The sequence below is a fragment of the Fundulus heteroclitus genome, chromosome 4, assembly GCF_011125445.2.
Source record: "Fundulus heteroclitus isolate FHET01 chromosome 4, MU-UCD_Fhet_4.1, whole genome shotgun sequence".
Classification (NCBI taxonomy): Eukaryota; Metazoa; Chordata; class Actinopteri; order Cyprinodontiformes; family Fundulidae; genus Fundulus; species Fundulus heteroclitus.
The window spans coordinates 31,266,258-31,292,267 of NC_046364.1; the positions used below are offsets into that span (position 1 = coordinate 31,266,258).

Genomic DNA, 26,010 nt, shown 5'->3' on the forward strand with positions numbered 1-26,010 from the left:
ATACCAGAGGAACCAGAAGCCCAGATGCCCAAAGTGACCCCCAGGGAAAAGACCAACACAGGGAAAACTGCCTCCCCCATCCCAGGGAAGAGCAGAGATGAGCCCACTGGAGCAGATCCAGCAATGGGCCCAAGGACCCAATGCCCAGGGGCACCTACCCCCTAGCAGGGCCCAGGCTTCGCGAAGCAGCCACCAGGAGCGATTTTTGGGGATTACAAAAAGAAAATTAACAGGCGTGCATGTGCTTGTTATTGAGAAGAAGAAAAAACTGTAAAATAAAGTAATGGCAGCCACGTTAACCTTAAAGCTTACAAAGTACCCATTTGTATCTTATGTCAATTTGGATAAACACTATTGTTGCTGCAGGAGAACATTTTGGTCTTTTGTGATTTGCGTTCTGTGGAAAAATGACTGTTTTCTAAACAACAGTAGCGACTGTGGGCTGCTGGCGAACTCTAACAATGTCTAAACCAGCTCCAGCTTTCCAACTTTACGAGACATGAACTTTGCTGCAGAAAAAACACAAACACCGAAGAGAAGCCGACAGCTGGTTGGTGACAGGTCACAGGGTTGCTGCCCTCTTCTAACAAACTACTGTTTGTTTGTCTGCAGGCTGGCCCAGAAGTTTAACCTACAAGAATCAGTGCAGGCAAAAATGATTAGATGGCAAGTGCAAGAGATTTTTACAGAACTGATCAGTGAAACTGAAAATTGCAAGATAGAAACCCTAAAGAAAATCCGCTTTAGAGGGATAAAGCTTTTAATATCATACGCAATCCAAAAACTGAAAAATTGGGCATTTTAACATTCTGCATCCCCTGCTTTGCAATTATGAGGCCAAGAGATTTACAATGCAACAAAGAGTTTTTATCATGTAATATATATTGATGATTATCAACAAATTCAAAACATGTATTTTAAGTGCAGCTCTGACCATTTTATGCAGTTGCTCAGCGACCGATTTTCTAGATACAGAACACACAAACACCGAATCCAAACTCAACCCTTTATTCAAAACAACTTTTTACCAAAACTGCAAGTTTAAAAAAAATAAAATAAAAACAACACATGCTCTCTGAACTCTTTGAAGGGGGCGGAGCTTGGTTCCTGGGTCTGCATTTGTGATTGGTTGGGAGGATGTAAGGACTGTAATATTAACCTACACGGCTAGAATGCAAAAGGAAGAAAAACTGTTATTTTAGTAAACTTTTTGTTGACCCCTTTTTTTTCCTATCATCAATATAGGTCTATCGATCGATATATATTGTTATTGAATTATCGTCCAGCCATATATATATATATATATATATATATATATATATATATATATATATATATATATATATATATATATATATGTAAAGATAAGTATTGACTATCTATTGATTAATTGTCCCAATGGCTTGCCATACAGCGCTGTAGCAGCAGACACCCTGGGAGGAGGAGGAGGAAACTGGAGGAGGAGGAGGAGAAGGAGGAAGAGGATGGGTATTACCAATGACGACGAGGCCAGCGCTCGGTCTGGCTCTCAGTAGTTACCTGTCACGGTAAACAGTCGGAAGCACTGCGGAAAGGCGGAACACCTGAGCACTGACTGTTGGCTTTCCTCTTCTTCGCGTCGGTCCCTCGGAGGAACGAGAAGGGGTCTCATGATGGCTGCTGTCCCTGCTCCTCAGATCAGAGGACTCCAGGCTGAAGAGGTAAACTAAACCGAACTACGCGATAGGCGCCCGATCGAGGCTACTCCTGTGACCCGAGCCTTTGACGGCGCGCTGCTGCTCGCTATCACCTGCGACTTTAACCGGAAGGCCAAAAAAAAAAAAAAAAAAAAAAAAGCACGTCTGGTTAGCTACAGCTACAGCTACAGGTTTGGCCGCGATCTGGGCAGTTTTTGTGTCAAGAGAAAACGTAGGATGGGATCAGATCAGAGGGAAATCCGATGTGATTACTCCACAGCCTCGCTAGACTTTGCCAGGGGAGGAAACCAGCTGGGCTGTCACCGCCTCGCCTGCTCGCCAGCGCGCAGGAACCCCACCAAACTTTGATAAAGCCAGACTCCGAGGAAGTGGAGCTCATTAGACCACCTCCTCGGAGTCGGACCGGTGGCCCAGAGCCAGCGCGCAGGATTGCGACATCTCTGAGTCACAAACTTCGCCGGTAAAATGTTCAGGACTGAGCTTATATAAGGGGAAATGTGGCGAAGAAGAGCGCCGAGAGCCGTCAGGATGTTACGTCACCCGCAGACTAAACAATGCGTGTATGGGAGGCGAGCAAAGCCTGGGTTAGGGTCCATGTGCAGATGTTTTGTTTTGTTTTTTCTCGTGGATTTCCATAAATCAGGCTTTCATTTTGGCATTGATCTCTGCTGCACACCTGTAGACACAGCCGGCCCAAGGCATAGGCGACGCAAGCAGCTGCTTGGTGTCCATTAAAATTGGCCCTTATATACATTTTGGAGTCTCCAGGAGTGCTGGAAATGTGAATGCTGTTTGTTCAGGAGCTGCGCAGATGACGTTATATTCTTTTTGGGTTTTATTATTAAAGCCGTTCAGTTTCCTTTGTTTTCTATTACGTTTTTTTTTTTTTTTAACTATTATGTATTCATTGCAGGACAGCTAAACAAGGTTATGGAGTTCCAGCTTACCAGTCTCTTTGGAATATTCATTCATATTTCATGAAGCGATGTTGTAGTCCAAGCTACAAGTGGATAAGTGATCGCCTGTTCATTAAGTGGAATGCTCCGTGACCTGGAGGAGGGGCGGGGTGTGAAGCGCCTCCTTTAAATTTAAAGAGACGGCACCAAAACAAGTTGCTCTCAGGCGCGCCTCAGAGCTGATGAAATAAATGGGGGAACGTGGTGGTAAATTAACGAGGAATTCAGCCCAAAGCATAGCAGTTCCACTTTATATGAACCACAGCTGAATGACTTCTGTGTGAAAAGGAAGAACTGAAAAGCATGACATGTTGACTTTAAACGGCAAAGGCGCACAACACCCGTCACACGAGGCAGTTTGTGAATAATTTGTATGTAAATCAGTGCTGCCAGAATGTTAACACTGTGTGTTGTAAAAAATATTTTGTTGGTAAATGGTAACATGTTTTTGAAGCATCCAAACAGTTTTTGGGGATTCCACCTTTCTGTGCAGTACAGCCACCTGAAATGAAGATGGAACGAAAAACTCCCTAAACCAAGTCAACAGGAGGGGAGATGGGCTGGCTTTTCAAAGACCAAGAAGGATTTTAAGCAGCGTTCTGTCAATGTTGTTTGCAGCTGTAGCTAAAATTTTTTTTCCAGAAGTACTTCTGTGTTTTGTTTGGATTTTTTTATCTCGTCTTCTCACATGTCCAGTAGGTCACGACAGACGGCTTGTTTTCTGCTGCAGGTTTCTTCCTGTTAAAAGGGAGCCATTCCTTTTCACTGTCAGCTCGTAAGTGCTCAGTATGAGGGGAAAGTTGCAAAGTAGAAAACTCGATGCAATCAACAGTCCACTGTCGCCACGTGCTTGCTTAGGAGAAGGGGCCGCTGCAAAGTCGGCACCATGATGCAGTCGACCAACCATTTTTGGAAATGATGGCATAATACGTTGAGCTTGACTCCATTGCATCATTTCTCCGATTAAATTGAAATGTCATCCATCCATCCATCTATCCATTCGTTCGTAGGACTTGAAACCAGGACCATCTTGCTGCATGACAACAGCGATACCCACTGCGTCACTGTGCAGCCCCAAATTGGAACGCATTTGTTTGAATTTCAATCTGTTCATGTGGTTGAACTTATTTGATTACACATTTCGGGATGTAAATCTGATTTGTTTGGCTCTCTCAATTGGAGCTAAAACAGATTTTGATATCTTTCAAACTTTGAACCTTGATTCTAACTGCTAATAATATATAAATCACATGGCGTGGATGGGATTCCAGCATCCACATTTATGTAGCGTTAATGTTCTTGGTATAAACCATATTAATAGTCATGTTAGAAGTTCAACAGATACCTTTCAGATTTCTTTTTTCGTGCACCACTAATTAATTAATTGAACTTTATTGATCTCACAATGGAGAAATTCACTTCTGCATCTTAACCCATCCTTTTGGGGAGCAGTGGGCTGCCACTGTGTGGCGCCTGGGGAGCGTTCTGGGGTTAAAGGTCTTGCTCAGGGACCCAGAATGGCAGCTTGTGGGAGTTGAACTCAGAACCTCTGGGACCGAAGCTCTGTGCTCTAACCACTAGGCCATCACTCCCCTAAGGAGTGTATTGCTTTTGTAGCATCACTGCGTAAGTGTTGTATGCCTGCAACTGCAGGTTATGCATCCACTGGTTTGTAAAGTTGCCCTACTTAGTTTGGTCGGAGCTTATTTGCACCTTTTCTGAGGTGCAAAATTATTCTTCATGGCTTGAAAGTCAAAAACGAAGTCATTCATTTAAGCCAAGAACCAGAAGCCATCTCACAGTAGCGCCAGCGTCTTTCTATGTTTCTACGCAGTTTGTAGTGTTTTTGTGCGTTCTTATCCAGAAACATTTACCTCAAGAGTAAGCCATGACGTTTGGTGAGCCCTCCTACGACATCGGAAAGATTTAATCGCAGCGAAACAAGCCACATCCTTTCATAAGCTGCTTTTTAATCTAAGTGTTGGTTTTTGAGAATATTTTATCCACCTTGATTATTGATTTGTTATTTCTTTTTTTATGAGACACACACAGCTAATCTGGCCTAAATCTGTCCACTCTACAGGTTGAAATTGCTCTTTGGCTTCCTTGAAGTTATCAAGCTCTGTATTATTTATTTTTATATTATTATTTTATTTCGGTTAAAAATGAATCCTCTACTCAAGGCACCTGGCTGAATTTCTACAGAATGTGTCCAAAAACAAATGTAAAGGCGATGAAAATAAATTTAAACTTCCACAGTTTTATACCAGTAAATTAACTAATTGGTATTGTGTCAATTTTACAAAATCATAACTGCTCTGAATGAAGTGAGTGAAAGCACACCTGTTACTAATTTGTCTTTCATTTGTTTTGATTGATTTATTTTTCATTAATTTAGGAGGACTCCAGAATCCTCAAAGTGAAAGTCATTGCTGGAATTGGATTGGCCAAGAAAGATATACTGGGTGCAAGGTAAGATTCTTTTATTTTCTTTTTTTTTTTATTATTATTTTAGAGCGTTATTGTTTAAATGTGATATTTCAGTAAACAGACGTTAACTCTCAGTTAAACAATGGCAAGTTTAAGGTATCATCAAACATGTAAACCAAGACATGCGGCCTAAACCAAAAGATATTTCTGACCATGACACACACTAGTAAAGATTCATAGTTTAGATGCATCAGCTTAATCATTCCTTGTTTAAAAGTAACACACTGAAGTAAATGCTAATACTGACAAGTAGCAAAAGGCAAATCTATTTCGATTCCAGTGATGCATCACGAAATCAGAGAAGCATTCCTAATCAGTGAGTTAAAGAAACAAATAGCGTTGTTGATAATTTGGCCATTACACAACATTTTCAGCCTTTATTTCCATCTCTACAAAATCACAAGTTTTCATCAACAAGTAGAGATCAGTTGAAGTTAAAAAAATATTTTAATCAACCAATTTATTTATTCCTCATTTTTTTGCTAACATATCAATAATCTCACTAGAAGTCTGTTTTGTGTTGTAAGTTAGAAATCCTTGGTGAATATTTTCCACATTTAAGCATCGTGAAATCACAACATCCCACCGGTGGCCGTTCAGCTGCTTTTGCAAAACGCTGCAGTGTAAACTAGTGTTGTGGGCTTAAAATTGTGTTGGAAAGTCCACTTTCTTGTGAAACGATTGATGCAAAGGTTTGTCTTTCAACAATTCGGCGACCACAGCGAGCACTACGGTGGCTGATGGGGACAGACGTGCAGCAAACGACCGAACGCATCACAAAAAGCCAAATGCGCTGCTACAGAAACATGGCAGCAAAAGAAAAGTGCTGCAATCACGGAAAAATGGAATGATGCAAACTCCAAAAACAAACAAACAATAGAAAATTCAACTGAAAAATGGGGCAATAAATAAATAAATACATAAATAAATAAATGCTGCAAATACCGAAATGCAAATTAAAAAAAGGCACATTTTTGTTCGTGTCCTTTTTCTTTTTGGACACAATCTCTTACAATATTATATAAAATATGCTGATGTTCTATAATATTGTAATATATACTAATACACTAATTACACTAATATTACCTACTTAAATTTTACGTGGGTAATAGTAGTGTGCTTGTCTTTACTGATTCCACTGAGCTCTATAATACACTGGAGTGCTAATAGTCTGCTGTTTGAACGAGTCGCTTTGAAGCCACCAGCCGCCATATTGGTACTCCCTATTTTCCCCCAGTAACTAGGGAATATGTGCGCTACAGCATCGAATAACGAGGATTTTCTCATGTTCAGGGGGGGCTTAAAACTTTTAAAATATCAAATGCCATATACTTTTATGTTATGTTCTAAAAATATCAAGTACTGAGAAAGTCATGTGCTGAAATATTTAGCATTTTATTTATTTATATATATATTTAATATGAATAACATGTAAACTATTTCAGTACATAATTTCCTAGTAGTTGATAGTGTTAGTACATCCACTGACTGTAGAATTACCTGTGAAACGTTTTCACTCAGCCAGAAAACTGCTTGTTGTTGCAACCAAATCATATGGGATTCTGTGAGAGTAGGGAGGAGCAAGATGGCGGCCAGTGACTTCAGTTTTTCGGCAAAATCAGCACTCCAGTGTATTATATAGCTCAGTGACTGATTCCCCCTACTCCCCCTAGTGGTCTGCCGCACTTCGTTTTTCTTGTTTATTGTTTTGTTTTTTTGTTTTTGTAGAGCAAGTTTACAGCTTTTGCCAACTTACTGTTTTCTGTACTAGCAGCATTTTTCTTTTGCAGCGTTTTTCTGTTGCATTTGTTTTTTGCATTTTGGAGTATGCATCATTCCCGTGTGTGCGGCGCGTTTTGGCCGTTTGTGGCGCATTCAGCCACTTGCCGCGCGTTCGCTCCTGTCGGCCGCCGTAAACTACAGTCAAAGCCGGCAACAAGTAAAACAAAATCACAGCATGGTAGTGACTCACCTACGCCTTCACCTTCTTTTTTTGATTGACAAGGAGTCACCAGACCAGTTCAGTAACTCAGTAAGTACATTTTCCAATATATTGCTCTAGACTGCTGTTACATTAACATTCAGCCCACTTTGGCGTCTAATATGTCACTTATTCCCTATTTTACCTGAAGTTCGCTTTCAAACCTTCATCAAAATTTCCCCGTTATTAATTTTGAATTGAATAAGGTCATACCAAGATAAAGTGTCCAACATAAAAAAAAAAAAAAGACCTGCTTAAAATTGTCCGTTTTTTGTGCCTTTTGGTGTTAAATCTTAATTCAGGCTGTGATTCGACTGTGCAGACTGTGTTTTGAGATGCCAGAATGTAACAGCAAAAAAAACAAAACAAAAAAAACAAAGCAAACAAATTTTTACAATTTTTTTGTGATGTTTAAACATCATGCCCCAGGAATATTCTGAATGAGTCTAGTATTTGGGAAGTTACTTCTGGTAAAACCTTGGTGGGTTACTAACATGTTTCAGACCCTTCTTATTGTCTTCATGTTGGTCATTTAAACCTCTTCAGCACTTCTATTTACTATGGTGATTTTGTTTTTATTTGTTGTGGGACTTGCTTTCTGTGTCTTTTGTCTGTAACCTACGGTCCTTTTTCAAACTATTCAATAACCTTTCCGCGTTTTGTTACATGACGACCACAAACTTCAATGGATTTTATGTCAAAGGCCTGCATAAACTAGTGGATCACTGTGATGTAGAAGAAAGTTATGCTTCACATGGTTTTCAAAAGCAAAATTCTGGTATGCATTTGTATTCAGCCTCTTTGTTTTTCTCCTGACACCCTGAAATAAACCCCAGGTCAATCCAGTGAAATTGTACAATGCAGTGCGATTGCCGCTGCTCTTCTCTTCCTTGTAGCGTCGCTTCACAGCAGATGTCGTCTCAACACCTTTTTACAAAAAACAAACAGTTCCAGTTTATACACAGAAATATACAGTCAATTCAATAGAAAGGTCAAAAGCTTCAAATCCAGTTACATACAAGTTCAGTTTATTATGCAACTTGATAACACCTTTTCTATGTAAGGAAACCTGGCCAATTGCATCAATTCAGCAATTGCTCTTCCTGAACAAACTTAAGAAGTCATTTACTAGTGAACTGTTGCTAAATATGTGCTCAGTATGAGGGATTGCTACAAAATTAACAATTGAACACAGCCAAGCGTCCACTGTCGCCACATGCTTGTCAGTGGGTAGTTCTGGTCAGATGAGATCAAAATTAAGATTTCTGCATAGATATGTGTGGTGGAAAAGTCATGTATGGAGTCAGAACTCTGCCAAAAGGTCACACGCGCTATAAATACTCATACGAGCAGTTTTGTTAAACACACGCGCACATAAACTACTCTTCACATTTTTAACGTATTACGCATGCAGATTCAGTACCACGAGGCACCAGTATAACACACATGAGTACATGTTCAATTTCTGTGCACGCATGATTTGTTTTACATGCACTCAGACTTGCTTTCCACGCACCTGTAGTCCCTCTCCTATTTGCATCTGGAACTGTTTCTGCTCCCTCGCGTTAACTTTGGTCTGTGGTAGTATTTTTTTTAATTATATTTTTAATTTTTTTTGGTCCACAAGTACTTTTTTTTTGTCTGTAATCGATGCTGGGTTTTTACGGCACTAGTGGCTCGTTTTACACACAGTAAGTTGATAGAAAAGGGGTTTGAGAGAGGGGGGAAGACATGCGGCAATCAAACCCGGGTTAGCCGCGTCAAAGGCAGAGGCCTCCGTATATGGGTCATGTTCTCTACCCCTGCGCCATCAGGGGTAGTGTACTAGTGTACTACGAGTATTTTTAACTTGACGAGTTAATAGTATAATAATAGTAATATCATCTTTATTGTCATTGAAACATACATTACAATGAAATTTGTTCTCTGCTTTTAACCCATCACCCTTGGGGAGCAGTGGGCTGCCATGTGCGGCGCCCGGGAAGCGTTCTGGGGTTAAGGGTCTTGCTCAGGGACCCAGAGTGCAGGCGTTGGGATTGAACCGGGTAAATGCAACCTTCTCTGAGTGCAAGCGCGCTGCTCTAACCACTAGGCCAACACTCCCCATACAAGTCCACTTGTCAAAAGGTGTGGAGACCCTTGGTTTAGATTAAGGCGTGTTCATCTGTTAGAAATGGTCCAGTCAAAGTCCGGACCTAAATCCAACCGAGAAATCTTAAACTTGAATTTCACAAATATTCTGTGTCCATTTTAACTGAGCTTCGGCAATCCTGCTCAGAAGAATTGGCAAAGAGTTCAGGCTAGCAAAACTGGTACATGGAGGTAGTTTGAGTAGCCAAAAAAAATTTGCTCCAGTAAGAGTCGCACTAGTGTGTGTGTGTGTGTGTGTGTGTGTGTGTGTGTGTGTGTGTGTGTGTGTATTTCACTCAACTAGAAGTAAAATAGTAGTCACTAAAAAATACTCAAGTTTGAATAGAAAAATATTCAGTAAAAGGCTAATTAAGGATTCAGTGCTTGAGTAGTACTGCTTAGTGTGATTTGTGAAAATTATGCGATCATATCAACAAAAAATAAGATTATATGCAGAACTCAGAATAAGAAAAATAAAAAAATTGTGAAAATAAATCACGTCTTTACAAAATAACAACTTCAGACAGAAGAAAACCAAATTCCCTTATCTTATTTTATTCTCACAACATAAAAACTTTGACTTTGTCTACACAGTAGGTAACATACATGTTAGAACAGTGCAAAGTCCAAAAGTACGGTGCAGTAAAACAAAATCCTAGGAAGTCCTTTTTTCTTTCAAGAAGTTATTAAAGTAATCGTAACTGAGTAGATGTGACCATTCACTACCCACCTCTGCTGGTAGAGACACGCCCCCAACGACTTGCAGCCATAGGTGGCTCTACAAAGGGTTAACTCAGAGGGTCTAAATACATCTGCACTGCCATCTTTTTCAGATTTGTATTTGCACAAATGTCAAAAACCATGTTTCCTTCAGGTTCGCATGTATGGACTACTTTGTGTTGGTCTATCACATTAAATCCCAGAATTGAAGGTTGTGGTTGGAGCAAATATCCAAACAATATTTTTTTTCCCCCTCTGCACTACCAAAACACTTTTGCAGTCTGGCTTGGGTAATGAATAATGCAATGGGATAGATGGATGTGGTTTTAATGACCCGTGCCTCAAATCATTAGAGAAGTAACTGCAGTCATTATGTGAGCAATGAGTTACCAGCGCTAAAGGCTCGGTACGTTTTTTTTTTTCCTGTCTGAAGTTTGATACGATCAAACAATGATTTCCTCAGAGATGAAGAAAAAAAAAAAAGCCCGTTACAGAAGAATCAAAATGCTGAAATATTCTCTGTTCCTAAACTTGATCCGGTGGGTCTCTCTGCTTTTGTGTTGCAGTGATCCGTACACCAGGCTGTCCCTTTATGATCCGATCAACGGAGAAATCACCAGTCTGCAGACTAAAACCATTAAAAAGGTGAGTAGGCTGACGTTGCTTCACTTTATGGCATCGGTCAACATTTCATAAATATGTCAATATGTATATATTTTACATCATTTTTCTTCTCTCATGCCCAACTGAAGACTCTGGACCCAAAATGGAACGAAGAGTTCTATTTCCGAGTAAGTGCCACTTCGAATAATTCAACAATCACGGTCTAACATGGATGGATGTATGTTTTATGTTTACTTTGCTGTCACTAATTGGAGGTAAACTACATAAAATTGTCATTAGTTGTGTATGTAACCCAGTTTAATAAGAAAAAAAAAGACATTTCTCTTGTTAGATTTGTAAAGCTAGAGTCGTTTTGATTCTGCTTAGTTGAATTTTACCTTCTACTGTGCTCTGTGTTTTAGGTTAATCCCACAAACCATCGGCTGCTGTTTGAGGTGTTTGATGAGAACAGACTGGTAAGCTTTTAAAACTTCTTCCACCTCGCAATGATTTGTTGACGCCATGTTGTTGTTTTTTTTCGTTTTCCGCTACAGTAAACTTGAAGAACGTAGTCTCAAACTGCAAACACATGTGCTTGTTTATGTCCAAAGGTCCACGTTAGTGTGATGTCTCCAAAATGGCTGGGTGGAAAGTAACAGAACGATTTTAAATCTCTGTAAAGTTGCTTAAATAAAAAAAAAACATGAAAATAAGGCAATGGAGGAGGCTGTCTGTTAATGCAAAATCAACCATTATTACGTAACAGCTCTAATTCCATCTGAAATCACGTTGAAGTGATTTTATTAAAATGAAAACCCAAATCCAAATCTTAATAATCAGCCCACTTGCACTGCTGTTGAAGTAGCACACAAAAAGATTGCTTGTTCTTCACGATTTATGGCAGCTGCTGAGGCGACATTATGATCTGTGTTTTGACACCATCAATGCCAAACAGGAGAATGTGTCATATTTCTTTTCTATGTGGGTCTCCTCCAGTCAGTGCAAGGATGACTTTGGTTTGTCTGCCTGTCAAAGATGCAGCGGGCGCCCTTATTTTGCCACATCACACTGGATATCGCTGGAAGCTTATAGCTTATTAACCCGGAGCTGTAAATAAGGGTAAATCTGGCTACCGTTAGGACATCCTAACGTCTGTGATGGGTGGGGAGTAAGAGCTGTGGCTCGCGTCTGAGGTTGAGGTTGGCTGTGGTGTTTTGGGTCAGGGGCAGAAATGTAATGAATTAACATTTTGTCGGTTTAGCGAGAATTTAAACAGGCGCCGTCCTACAGCCAGAGCCCCACACTACAAAAACATATCTAAAAATAAGTAAAATGTTCTTAAAATTTGTGTTGTTGTCCTAGATTTGAGCAGTTAAATTATATTATCTGCCAGTGGAATAAGTATTTTGACCCCTAAAATAACATAATTAGACATCCTGCACTTGAAATAAGATGATGGAGATGAATTGTTCCTAGTTTAACTGCAAAAATCTTATTCTATTGGCAGATGATCTTATTTACCTGCTCAAATCAAGGAAAAAAACACAAATTGTAAGAACATTTTACTTATTTTTAGTTAAATTTTTGCAGTGAAACACAAATGCTGCTCTAAAAATAAAACCGGATACATGTAGCAGTGCAGTGGTCCCGCTAAACGGGACGCGTTGATTGCATTTTTTTTTTTTTTTCATGTTTTAAAACCTACTGATATTTATTGATGCTCTCCTGGACATGTCTGCCTGTGTGGATATTGCAAACACTGTGAAGCAGTCAGTCAAGATGAAAACAGCTCGGAAGTCCTGAGTTTGACCCCACCAGATATCCTCCCTTCTGTCGGCGAGTATTTTCCTTAAGACAACTAAATGGTGGCTAATTAGTTTTTTTTCTTTACAGTTACAGCATACTCTGTTTGCGCAGATTCAGTCCAGACTGACTTGAAGAATAAGTAAAAATCATCATTTTAAGAAACGGTCAGCAGAGTCCAGCTCAATGTGCCAAAGCTTTGCCTGAAGGATTGTTATAGCCGTTTTAAACATGGTGGTGTATGCACCCCCATCGGAGCCATGGGCTGTGCTCATTAACTGGTCTTTCTGGTAGAATCTGCTCATTAACTACCAAGAAGCAGCACTCGAGGTTCCGAGAAAAAACAAGTCAGGACAAGACAATCTAGGTCCTTTTTTTTTTTTTTTCTCCTTGAATATTAGATACAAACTGCATGTGGGGGAAGCTGTATGTACAACCTTCTGCACGGCGTCATTATAACTGTACCATGATAAGCTCTGTGCGATTGTTAATTCTTTGCACCCCTTCTCTTTAGCTCTTGTGTTGCTCTCTGGCTTTTTCTATGAAGATCTGTCAAGAAAAGAACTCAAACTTCTAGTCAGCCGTTCTGTCATAACGCTTGATCATTCATTAAGCCCAACATGTACACCCGTTCTCAGCGTGTGTTTATTGTTTGTGCGTTGACAGCGGGAATATTTCCCCGCGTCACATGCTTGCAGTCACATGAGAATTTACACTTTTAGGCGTGGCTGACTAAGATCTGCCTCATCATGCTTCAGGTAGGGAGTACTTCGAGGGGGTGTGTCTGCCAGTGCTGTGAACGTGTTTCCTGGTGTGTGTATCACTGCCTGTCTGAAATGCAAACAAACTCGACGCGGGATTGTTGTGAAATCCTTCTTTGAAATGCAGTTGCTGCAGGACTGCCCATCTAGACAGAGTGTCACTTTCTCCAAAGGCATGAAAAGGCAGCGTGTGCATACCGTCAGAAGAAGGCAAAGTTTCCAATAGGAAGCCCTGTCTTTAACTCACTACCGCCCAGCAGCGTGAGCAGATTCAGAGAACATGGCGTGTTTTCCGGCTAGGAGCAAATTGGGCGGATCAGATTCACTGAAATATTTACAAAATTGTCACTTTAGAGGAAATACCGCACGTTCCTTTGAAAATCGCCCTCAAGGTGTTCTGTGGCGGATATATTTGCACACAAACCCATTCAAAGCTCATTTCTGTTGTTAAATAACGCTGACTTGCAGGAATAAAGCAGAACTGATGAAAGATCCGTAAAAGCACGCCAAAGTCTGTCCACACGCTCTCAGACACTGGCGCTTCGCTCATATAAGGAGCGTTGCAGGCTATAGTGGAAGATTAAAATAAGATGGATGTTATTAATTGACGCCTGTTAATCGCTATCGGCGCCTCCGACCAGTCAGTCATCTTAAAAAAATTAGAAAAAATGTGAATCATTCGTGTTCTGTGTCATAAAGTGGCTGAAGCACTTCCTGTAAATTTCAGCAGCACGCACGCTAACGGTAAAACAGACAGCAGATTTTGTCCGTAAAGAGGAAGGATTTGAAAGTTGCAGTTCTTTTATTTTTCTTTATCATAATCATCCCTGAACTGTACAAGCTTCTTTTTGTAGAATTTTTATAACCGTGACTTTGCTCCTTTTTTAGCATGCTAGGCTTTTTAATTTCTCCTCTTAATCGAGATGTTTGGGGGGCCTTGTTGTTGGAGTCAGGGTGTTTTTTTTAAATCAACACATGCACATATATAGTCACACCAACCCGCAGAACAAATAAAACATTGACTTTTGGGAAATTTAACATTGAACAACCTTTTCTGAAAAACCTTTTCAAGTGGGAACAGCTTTTGATGCATGTCGTTGGAGCAGATAGCTGAACTAAATAACTGAAAGGCTGAAATAACTGAGGTTTGGAAATATTTCCAGCTGTAAAACACATGTGGACAGTGAAGGTGTGGAAACTAAAGGAGTGCCATCCTTTACGCTTTATGCAGTTATTACCCTCATAACTACAGTTCCAAGTTGGGAGCAGGGCAGCATCTCTGTTAAGCAGCCGAATTCAGGCCTGCTATCTGAGCAGAGAGCCTGACTAATTCACTCATATCGGCTTGTTACTGTATAAAGAACAGAATAGCTGAGACCTTTACTCTACTTGAAAACTAATGTTAAAGTAAATGGCCTTTAATTTGTTGTTTTTGCTAATTTTGTTTATCAAAATACCTCAAATACATGTCAGAGATATTATTATTATTATTATTATTATTATTATTATTATTATTATTATTATTATTATTATTATTATTATTATACTCAATATGTTTTATCATTTTGGCAGCAGTAGGAATGATTTTTGGTTTTCCGTTTTTAAAATTAAAGTCATAAGATTATTTCATACATGGTGAAATATGTTTAAATACTGTAATACTGTCAAACTGTGGTCATTTTAATCAAGATTATCCTGCTTGTTAGAATCTCACAACAGCCCATGTGTGATGTTTTATAAAATGATGACTTCTCTTGGAGCACATTGTGTGCTATATAAAAGGCACTTAAGTTGGGTTCCTTGGGGGGTGAAAATGCAGAAAAACATCAACTTTAAATATAAAAATTTGATTTTTATATTCTTTTATTATTTTATGCTATGCATGTTGTTCAAAATCTTAAATTATCTTACTATCAAAGAGCTCATAAAACCTATGTCTTCACATTTAAATGTGCTTTTTAAACACCTTTGGCGCGACGTTGTCCAGCTGTTTACTGGCTTTGTTTTTCCAGTGTCTTGTTCTCGAATTGTCAGTATTTATGGTGAATATCCTTTACCTGTAGGGTGGTTGATTTGAATAGCATTAGGAAATAAATGAACCCGTTTGGGGTTAAAATAAATGAATAATAAAATTAAAAGGTCGGGCGGCCTCCCTCCTGTTGCACCTGCTGATGATTTCCTGCTTATTTTTAGCCTTTGGTCAAACCACACCTTTCTGGCTCAGCCTGAGGTGTCTACAACACAGACTAATTCTCCAAAAGGTTTATTAAATAAAACGTTTCCCCGTGTTCGTTTCCTTCTTGTCGATTCCAAACTCTTGGAGCATATTAACAGTAAGCGTCATTGTATTGTCAACATATATGATGGTCATTCTGTGGCTGCCACATTACTAGCACTACCAGTTACTACACTGCAAAAACAGAACTAAAAGTAAGTGAAATTTTCTTGAAATCCTTGTAAATGTCCTTGATTAGAGCAGGTAAATAAGACTATTTGCCAATGGAATAAGATTTTTGCACTTAAAATAGGAACAATTCATCTCCATTGTCTTATTTCAAGTGCAGGATGTCTAATTATGTTATTTTAGAGATGAATTGTTCCTGTTTTAAGTGCAAAAATCTCATTCTATTGGCAAATAGTCTCAAATCAAGGAAAAATACACTCATTTCAAGAAAATCTTTACTTATTTTTAGTTCCCTTTTTGCAGTGTAGTATGAACTGCATGATAATAGGTTAAAAAAACATTTTGCTTTTGCTCCTAGTTTAGAAAATAGGTTATGAGTCGCGCTGCAGCGGCGTCCTCCAGTGAGTCATGGCCTTATCCTGGCCGCGTCTCCTACTATTAAACATTACACTGGAGCTGATCTGGAAACAGACTAACGGCCTAAAATAGATCGGCCGGCGCCCACAATAGGCTGCCATTAATAAATTGGACTGTCCACGAAGAAGAAATTAGACCAGCATAGACTTGTTACATGGGGTGTCGCGTAACCAGTCTCATGCCGCTTTAATGTCACAGTGATCACACTTATGTGCTTTCCAAGCAGCCTTTACCCAGTTCCTGCAGAAGGTGCTTGGCCTGGTTTTGTGCGTATTTTTTTGCAACCCGGGGCCTCGGTTAAACGCAGAATTGCATTGGCATTCGTTCTGTTTGATTTCCTGTAATCCAATAGCGGCGGGTAAAACTATGTGTGCAGGGTGGGTGGGTGGGGTGGGCACAGAGGAGCAGAAACATTAGTGGCATAGCAGCTGAGGGACTCCCAAGTTAGCGGCCCAACGCAGATGTCGCACTTTGCCAGAGCTTCAGTCTAGGATCCAGCGTGCAGGACTGCTGTGTTTTTGTTTGGTTTTTATTTGGCTTTGCTTTCTGTGTGAGGCTGAGACGCCTTAAAGAGGCGAGACGTAGACGATCGCTTCGATTTCAAAGGTTTCAATGGCCTGCTCTGACTCAAAGCTGAGATCAGCCTGCAGAGGAATGTAGCTTGTGTCACTGGAGCTATTCTGGCGATACACCGGCACTGATGACTGGGGACACGTAGCGGAGCGTGGAACAGTTGCTTTTCCTCGTTTATTTCTTCCTTTCCCCTGCCAGCGAGTTTGATCATGCGCCGCTCGCCAGTGCCGCGGGGAGTAGAGAGATAAACAAATGGCACGCCAGCTCCGCTTGCATTTCGCGTCGCGAAGAAGCAACACGGACCCCCTGTCTGAGAGCCTCAGCTGCCACGGTGAAGAGAGCCCGGTCGGCGTCTCGGCGCACGGCCCCGCCGAGAATCTGGCGCACAGCTCTGTCCACTTGAAGGTGATTCCTCTGTCGCCGGAAGTCGCCAGCAGCCAGAGCTCGTCGCTGTTCATATCCAGGGTCAACCCTGGAGGTTGCAGCAGGAAGAGTGTGTTGCAGATCTCGCTGCAGCCATGCGGGAAGCCGAGCGGAGAGTCGGAAGGGGGCGTAGAGGACGGCGACGGCGGCGGCGGCGGAGTCTGTGTCGGTTCTGACGGAGGCTCGTGCAACAGCAGCATGGCCAGCGACGCCGGGTACTGCAGCAGCAACAGCATCTTTGAGCCAGAGCTTCCGGAGAAGCACAGGAGCAGCCAGGAGAGGACCCAGGTCTGCCGCAGGTCCAAGGTCCCGCTGCGCCGCTGCTCCTCCTTGGTTATTATCCCAAAGAGCCCGTGCAGCACGCCGCCCGCTTCTCCGGTCGGCCCCGCGGCTCACTTCACCCTGCCCCCGTTGAGGGGGTCTCATCCGCCGCTTCTCCAGGCCGGTGAATTCTTCCAAGCTGATGGCTCGGCGACGGGTAGAGATCAGCCAAAGGGAAGCTGTCCGTCTGAGTTTAGGGACTCGAAACACATGGTGCACTTTAACATCCCTTTACAGGATGAACCAAAATGCAAACAGGAGGACAGGATTACAGGGACGGAGCCGTCGTCCAATCTCCACTCCAGCAGCGTGATGCTGCGGTTTGCCCACCAGAGACCCATGGCGTCGGCAAAAAGAACCACATCAGCGGCTTCAGCCGGCGCGCAGCACCCCGATGCTCATCATCACCCAGCTGGACTCTGTGAGAGGCAGGACGAAGCTCACAGAAAACTCTACCGCAGTACCTCCGCCTGTTTGTTTTCCTCAGCTAAACAGCCTGAGAGGAGCGGCGCGGTCTGCGCGTCAGGGAAGGGTCAGGGGAAACACTGTCATCACGCCATGCAGAGGAGCTTTTCTCTGGAGGTGCCGTACGCCAACACCGGGATTTCATGTCACGTTTCGAACCCGAAGCTCGGCAGCCCTCTTTCTCCGCATGTACACATCCACTTGTCTCCTTGCTGCCCCGCGAAGGCGCCCGCTAATGCCCCTAATGGGTTGAAAACGAGGCACAATGGAAACAGGGAGGTGAGTAACGAGCTGCTCTGACGTTGCCAGGCTGCTGCAAAGCTAAAAGTTGAAAAGCCTGAAAGTTTTATTTTTTATTTATTTTTTTGTAGTAGAGGCAGTTGCACAATGGCCCCTTTTGACAGAGCGCTGTGGATGTCATGTTAATGTTGTTTAACCTGTCCAAGCGCATTCCACGCGGCTTCGGCCCGCCTTCTTCACTGCTGCTGTCACATGCACAACCAAAGACAAAAGCTGGCTTTAATAAATAGAATAACAGAGGCAGTTCTATTATTTTAAATGTTATCGGTCAACTGTGGCCAAGCCAAATTTGCATTTTATTTCCTACTTCCACTATCGTGGGTAAAACTCCATTGCCCTTTGTGCCGCTCATGAGAGAGCAGCTCCAGTAACTGAGAGCGTAAGTTATGCATTTAACAAGCTCAGTGTGGACAAACATTCGCAGGTGTTCAGTTACATTACAGTAAATCCATCCGGACCACGGTTTCTAAGAACCGTTTTTAAATTGGAGAGACCCGTTCCCCTCCATCTGGTGGGTCTGATCGTTCACATGTGTGCAAACTCACTTTAAGAATAATCTGTCTGTTTTTTTTTTTTTCTTGTTTTTGTTTTTTTCCTATTAATCTGATAACCGTATGAGCGATCGGCCTCCGTATTTACTGTGGTTATTTTAAGCGTTGGGAAATGCGGTGCCCCCTCTGCTGATATAAATAAGGAGGCTCTGAAATATTCCTCCTGACTCCAGATAGTCTGCTGCTCTGAAGCACAGGCTGCTCCTGCGGATTCAAATTTAACAGCATGATACTAGAGCGGCCATGCTAGCCATTCGTGGACACGTGTGTGTGTGTGTGTGTGTGTGTGTGTGTGTGTGTGTGTGTGTGTGTGTGTGTGTGTGGGGGGGGGGTGTTAGCCTTTCCCAGTAAGTGATCGGGTGGTGTGTTAGCTTCCCTGAGCCCCCCCACCCCAGCAGTGTTTGTGAATATCAAATATCGGTCTCCCCCTACATTTAGCAAGCTGTCAAGTAAAAGAGTCCCACCTCGATAATTTGTCTCCTTTCCTGAAACGTAAATGCTTAATAACGCCCCATCATTACCCCTGGCGACTATTAAGGAGTCTATACTGTTTAGAGACTTTTAGTACAGTGACACATCAACTGAATTAAAAATAAGTAAAAAATTTCTTGAAATGACTGTATTTGTCCTTAATTTGAGCAGGTAAATAAGATGATATGCCAATGGAATGAGTATTTTTACACCTAAATTAAGATAATTAGGTAAACTACACTTGAAATAAGATGATGGAGATGAGTTGATCCTATTTTAAGTGCAAAAATCGTATTCCATTGGCAGATCATGTAAACTTGCTGCTCAAGTCAAGGACAAATACACTAATTTCAAGAAAACTTTACTTATTTTTAGTCATGTTTTTACAGTGCACTCACACCCTTGTTAAACAGCAGTTTGTGAAAACCTCTGAAGATCAGACCACAAATTCTTTACCTTTGTTGGTAGGAATTGCTCGTTTGAATATTTTCCCCCGTCATGAGTGGCCTAGTTGGCACGCGGGGTCAGTTTCCGGGTCGGAGTGATGGGGAAACGTTTCTGGTATAAGGGAGCATAAAGGAATAACAATACTACTCCTTCTCCAATCGTTGCTGCACACTGCCGGTCAGCAAGCTTAGAAGACATGCAAATTAAAATGTTTGGAGATATTTACAGTCACAAAATCTGTGATGCAGTCAACTGCAGACCTGCTACATAATTCGTCATTAAACAGCTATAATAATCTTATTGTACCGCCTGTGTGGAATATAGACCAACTCTGTGCTGTGCTGCTTCCCCACCTCTACCTGTTGCTGCTCACTGCTACATGTTTTCCCTTGCTTAAAAAAAAAATCTATTTTTTTTTTTGGAATTATTAACAAATTTATGTTATTCTGTAAAGAGCAGAATGGCAGAAAGTTGTGATATTCTGTTAAATGAACAAGTTTACCTGGAAACTTCTGACATGTTTTCTTCAGTCTGTGTATTACAATCATAATAATAAATGCTATAGATGACAACATAACAGTAATAATCGGCGTTATTTTATTTTGCCTGTAGTATTAATTTTTGCTTTTTCTCTTTTCAATATAAGCTGTTTATAGATTTTTAATTTTAAATGTTTGCGTGTGTAACATGACATCATGGTGCTTTCACTCATTCAATCATAACATGAGAATCTCACAGCCGCCCTTTTATGATGTAAATAATAGTTCAAATAAAATAGGAGCCAGTGGAAGGGAACAAAAAAGTATAATTGGCCTCAAATATTTAATTAAAAATATGTCTAAATGAGCTTTAAATATATTTTTTAATATAATAGTATTTCTTAGCAGAATTGCATTGACTGTACAGTATAGCTTTAGATCCCCTTCAGGTAATGCTTGGTTGTTGTGATGCAGATAACTGACGTTCAAATAAACCTTCAGAATTGCTCTTCTTATCTGTTTCGCCCTCATAACACACGCACTTCCTCACAAAAGTTAATGAGCAACCAGATGTGACTCTGTTGCACAACTGAAAGGGGAAAACATGACTCAGACCTCATTTCAGCTGTATTTTGGACAAATTTTGGTCATAATTATGAAAAACATCTTTAAACAATTACCGATCAGTTTATGTTGTCTTAACTGTCTGTAATGCCGTAGCAGAAATACATAAACGCAAGGAAAAATCGGAGCTTTAATGGCTTAAACCTTGATGATTTAAGGTTTTGAACACGTGCATCTTTTTAGGAGGATGCGGTTTGCTTGTTGGAGTTCTTACAAATTCCTGCAGGAGTGCATGTTCTTTAAAGACGTCAAACCCCTATTAGGAAAAATGCCCTCCTACCCCCACGTATGCTCGATGCCCAGCTGACCTCCTCAGCTTCAACAGATTGTTTTCCAGCCACCATTCTGGAAAAGTGTGACCTTTTACTTCCTATTGGAGTTGAACTAATTATGTTTATACTACACATTTTCCCCGATCGTGAGAATTAACGGCGAAGTCAAACTTCGCAGATGCTTCCGTGGCTCGTCATCATCAGGGCGCGCTTAGTTCGCTCGTTCTGATAACATTTAACTGGGGAGCTCTGGTTCCCCAAGCCGCCTCCCCACCTGTCCAAAGCAGTTTGTCATTGAACATGTAAGACGTGGACAGATGCGGGTTGCCTCCCGCTACGGTTTTTGATCGGACCTTAATGTCACGCTGAAAACCGAGCAGCGTTTGGTGTCACCTGAATCTTCAGGGATGCCCTGAATGGAAATTCATCTGTCATTATAACTTCAGTTTGAGCGCTCTGTGTTTGCTCAGAGCTCCTGTGTCCTTGTTTTTAAATCTGGCTCACCGGGGGAAACTTCCAAGAAAAGGGCACGAGGAACTAGACGATGCTTGGCAGGTGTTACATACTACTGTTATTGATATTTTACAAAATTAGCAGGCAAAGTATACAGTATACATTTTAAAAGTAATAATAGTACTATTTGTTTTTAATGTGGCAATATGTTGGGGGGGGGTATATAAACAAAACAATGAGTACAAAATTAACGGACTTAAGATAAAATGTTAGAAAAGAAAGTAGCCAATCGAAAAATAAATTCATACATAAGCAACACTGTTAATTAGAATAGACCCCATTCAGGATTCATAGCATAGAGTTGACGGATATTTAGATTTTTTGTGTGAGAATCTACTTCTTTCAAATCATCAATCAGGTATCGGATAATAAAATAAATGTAGATAAACAGATAAACTAAAGCTTGAACTATTGCTACTGCTACTTCCACCTCCAATGATAGTAGTAGTTATGAAATAGATGAATAAGATCAAATCTAAAACATAAAAACCAAGAAGCATAGATAAAATGACTGAGTACTGACCTTAAATAGTAGATAATGATAACCTTTGTAACTAAAGGCCTCTTTAAAAAGGAGGGTGTTTGATGTTGATAGATTTGGTCAAAATAAAAGCATGTTTATGGCCTTCCTGAGTTTTTAGTCCAGTGCGATGAGAGCAGCTTCAGGAATAAGTCCCACTTCCTCAAACGCTACTACTGTACTGGTTGTGCTGAGGTTAGTTTCAATTAGATTTATGAACACAGCTCCAGAAAAAGCAGAGAGGGTAAAAGGTTTGGTTTCTCTGATTTGACCTTTCATGGATATGTGTTTGAGTTATGATTTATGCTACAAACTACTGATAACATTTCTCCTAAATCCCAAATAAAAACATAAATTTTCAAGATGAAAATGAAAAGGTAAGAATGTAATCTTTTTACAGAACAGAACTAAGGTTTTAACTTTCCAGGCGTTTTAGAAATCAACATTTTATGTAATAAACACAATTTTCAAACACAGCTTTTATGATTCTTCGTGGCTTCAGGTGATTGCCCAGTAATGACCTCATTAAGCAGGAGAGTGAGTGTGTGTGTGAGGGATGTTTTCCCTGAACTGTATGAATTAAGAAGCGGGAATCTAATTTGTTTTAATGTCCATTAAGCTACCACTTCCTCCCTGCAAATGAGCCTTTCTGCTAATATCAGAATAGATGCTTCAAAACGAGACAAAGCTTATTGTTCTTAATGGGTTTCTCTTGTTTTTCAGAGACTCCTCTGTTCTGTTATTAGTTAAAAAATATTACTAGTATTTGATCTAAAGATGGCAATATCCTATCAGTTCCTATTGCTGCTGACCAGGTCTGGACATCCACTGATGCTGATACTCAGAAATCCACGACCCGGTTCTTCTGAATGCTTCAGTCTGAAACATACAAGCCACAGTAACCGGGTCAAAGATTAACTGTGTCACTGACCCACCTAGCCTTCCTGTGAGTTGTCGGGCCTGTTGTAAATTAAGAGACGTTTTCTGACTAGGAAAAAAATGTGTGAGCGGTTTCAAAGTATGAACGGTTGTGAAACTGCCTGAAATGATGCCGGGTGAGTCCAGAACGTTTCACTGAAGGTTTGCTCCTTCTCATACACTGCAAAAAGGGAACTAAAAGTAAAATGTTCTTTAAATCTGTATATTTTTCCTTGATTTGAGCAGCTAAATAAGACTATTCGCCAATGATATGAGAATTTCCACCCTTAAAATAAGATGATTAGATATCCTGCACTTGTAATAAGATGATAGAGATGAATTGTTTTTATTTTAAGTACAAAAATCTTATTCCATTGGCAAATAAAATGATTTACCAGCTCGAATCAAAGAAAAATACACTAATTTCAAGAGGATTTTACCTACTTTTAGTTCCCTTTTTGCAGTGTAGGTGCAAAACAACTCGAACTGCAAAAGTAAACAATGCCGATGTGGCTAAGCGACCTGCCCCCTGCTTTCTGGTTTAAAATCTGCATTTTTAAAACCTTAACAACAGTTGATTTATGCAGTGGATTCTATGTTCTTGAAATTTCTCCCACCGATCCAATAGCAATTAAAAAGAATGCTGTTTTTATTGTATTTCAGGAACTCCTTGGTTTCCTGCAGTGGTTTCCTGCAACATATTCAACACTGCCTGTGTTGAATATGTTGCTACAACCACTGTAAATACTCTAAACACAATCTAGTAAATCCGTGGGCGTGACCTTATGTTGGAGCCATGCCTGAAGAGCACTGGACGCGCTTACCGGGCAGACGGTTAAAAAGGAAATGAATAATCTTGGTCATGATGACAACTCGGCGCTCATAGACTCTTCATTACTCAATATTTCTGAGATATGTTGCGTAAGCATGGACCCGCTGATTAGAAATGGAAAGTTCCTGGAATGAAAGGCCTTGATGGTAAAACTGCAATAAAACCTCTCGTCACTGTAATAACACGTGCAATAAAGAAAAGGAAAAAAAAAAAAACGTTGTGCCTCGTGAGAGATGAGTAAGTGCGCTGATAGCAAATATGAAATTAGAAGACTGGAACAATGGCTTTCTAGGTGACTGTTTAGGAGTGGTGGGTGTGATTAATGCGTGGTCTGTCTCTTCAGCTGTCTCCCTTGGTGACTGGGCAGGAAGAACCCGGTCAGTCTGTTTTATGCGCGCGTCAACACTCGTTCCGCCGTTAGGCCGTTTGACCCGTCCAGGGTGTTAATTTGGGTACAAGGCAGGACTCCCGCCTTGCATTGTGCTTAGCTGGGAGGCTGCAGAAGCGCCACGCCGTAAGCCAACCCCCGTGTTTAAACCGGCGACAGGCCATCTGGCTTATGCTGCACTATTTTGATCCCGGTCCCTCTTGTAATAATAACACAGAGCGGTTATTTATTGGGAGTCGATAAACACATTCCTAGCAGATGAAATGGAAATATATACAGCGCCGTGTTAGGTCAAACGGAGATTGTTACATGATGAGCAATGGTGTTGGGTTTGAGCGACGTTTCTGTTTACCGTAAGACGGCTTGTGAGGGGGAAAGCTACCTATCAGATGAATAAACGATACACTTCTGTAGACGGACTACAGACTCCACTCTTTACATATAATTTTAGGTGGCATACACCTTTTTGAAAGTGGTCGGACAAGAAAGTTTTGTAGGTGATTCTCATGTCTGTGTGTCTCTTTGTCTCTCCTTTTCAGACGCGTGATGACTTTCTGGGTCAGGTGGACGTGCCTTGAATCAGATACCGGTGAGTTCTTGTTGTGAACGCGATGTAATACCTTTCTGTTGCTGGTTTAATTTCACCTAATCTCTGGATTAAGTGAAATGAATCTCTCTGGATCGTTAGCAGTTTGTTAGAGCTGCTTCAAAAACGCAGAAAAAGAAGAAACAGGAGCTTAGGGGTTCGGAACATTGATTGGGCAAATAATTGAAGACAAGACTTAAACTCTTGTCTTCAAATGTTTGATCAGCCGATGAAGAACAGTTCATCGGCTGATCAAAATCTGACCTCATAGTCCCACCTTACCTGACTCCGCCAGATTGGATTTGCTCCGCATAGCCATCTGGAAACCTTCCGTTTGAAGTAATTTTGGGAAGGGACGAAAATACTGGTTAGCTGATTGGCCTATGTTGATGATAGACGGGCCAAATAAACCAATCAGATCAATGAAGCATATGACGTACTAACAGCGACGACAAAAACACAACCACAAGCTCTTGGCGAAACCATTAGGGAGAAGAGCAAAAACATCTTTTCCTCTGAGAAAAGCCTCCAGAGCAGTGTTTTGCTCTTCTTTCAGTGAAGAAATACTCTAATTCCGATAAAACTTGCTCTATAGCCACGCTAACGCTAGTTTCATCGGCTGAAGCCGCCATGTTCTTTAGACTGAACTGTCGCGCTCCTCGATGCATCACACTTCAACCCGCCTCAAATTAATGCTGATTGGACGTTCGTTTGGTGAACTGCTCCAAATTTTCTTTAACGCAAAGTAGCCAGACTGATCTGCGAGTGAAACCTTGAAAGCTCGCAAGATCAGGATGGTCTCACAAGGCTAAGTCCCACCACCCCAAGAATAAAAACAAAACAAAAACAAAGCAGGATTAAAATGGTTAAAAAAAGGATTCTTTAGTTAGTAACCTTAATGTTCTTGGTTAATTTGTTTCAACGCCCTTGATAGACGTCCTTCCGGTCAGGAGGCGGGAATGTTGGCCTATGTGGTGAAGGTCTCTTCATTAAGGGCATCCACAGTCTGGAGCTGACATCTGTTTTAGAAAACTCCTCATTACCATCCATCCCTGAACGGGGATATAGGATAGATAGATAGATAGATAGATAGATAGATAGATAGATAGATAGATAGATAGATAGATAGATAGATAGATAGATAGCACGTTATTCTCTTGGAAGAAGTCCTTTGTCAGTCGGCCGTTGTGAGCTGCAGTCTTGTGCTGTTGAAAGCACATTGATCAGCACACAGACGATGGCTACACGGCGGCCTCACGTCCTGTAATTCATTTCTCCAAAAGGGGTCATTCAAGAGTTTTGAGGCTTTACAAAATGAGTAGGTAGACAGACATCTAGGCAGAAAAATGCCTGTTGGAGACTTGG

At 41.0% G+C, this 26,010-nt stretch overlaps 1 protein-coding gene across 1 annotated transcript; it reads left to right on the top strand.

The window, feature by feature from the left end:
* The first annotated feature begins 1,400 nt into the window (after window positions 1-1,400).
* Window positions 1,401-24,637, top strand: LOC118562843 (E3 ubiquitin-protein ligase NEDD4-like). Its single transcript, XM_036135726.1, has 7 exons — window positions 1,401-1,700; window positions 5,052-5,125; window positions 7,149-7,175; window positions 10,541-10,619; window positions 10,727-10,765; window positions 11,000-11,053; window positions 24,599-24,637. The coding sequence occupies exons 1-7, from the start codon at window positions 1,650-1,652 to the stop codon at window positions 24,635-24,637; spliced, it is 363 nt and encodes a 120-aa protein (XP_035991619.1). The 5' UTR covers window positions 1,401-1,649.
* Window positions 24,638-26,010: the final 1,373 nt, after the last annotated feature.

Bases quoted from the DNA above. Each gene is read 5' to 3' on its own strand.
- LOC118562843 (XM_036135726.1), top strand. From the start codon at position 1,650: ATGATGGCTGCTGTCCCTGCTCCTCAGATCAGAGGACTCCAGGCTGAA. The intron at 1,701-5,051 runs GTAAACTAAACC...TCATTAATTTAG, and splicing joins GAGGACTCCAGGCTGAAGAG to GAGGACTCCAGAATCCTCAA. The intron at 10,620-10,726 runs GTGAGTAGGCTG...GCCCAACTGAAG, and splicing joins AGACTAAAACCATTAAAAAG to ACTCTGGACCCAAAATGGAA.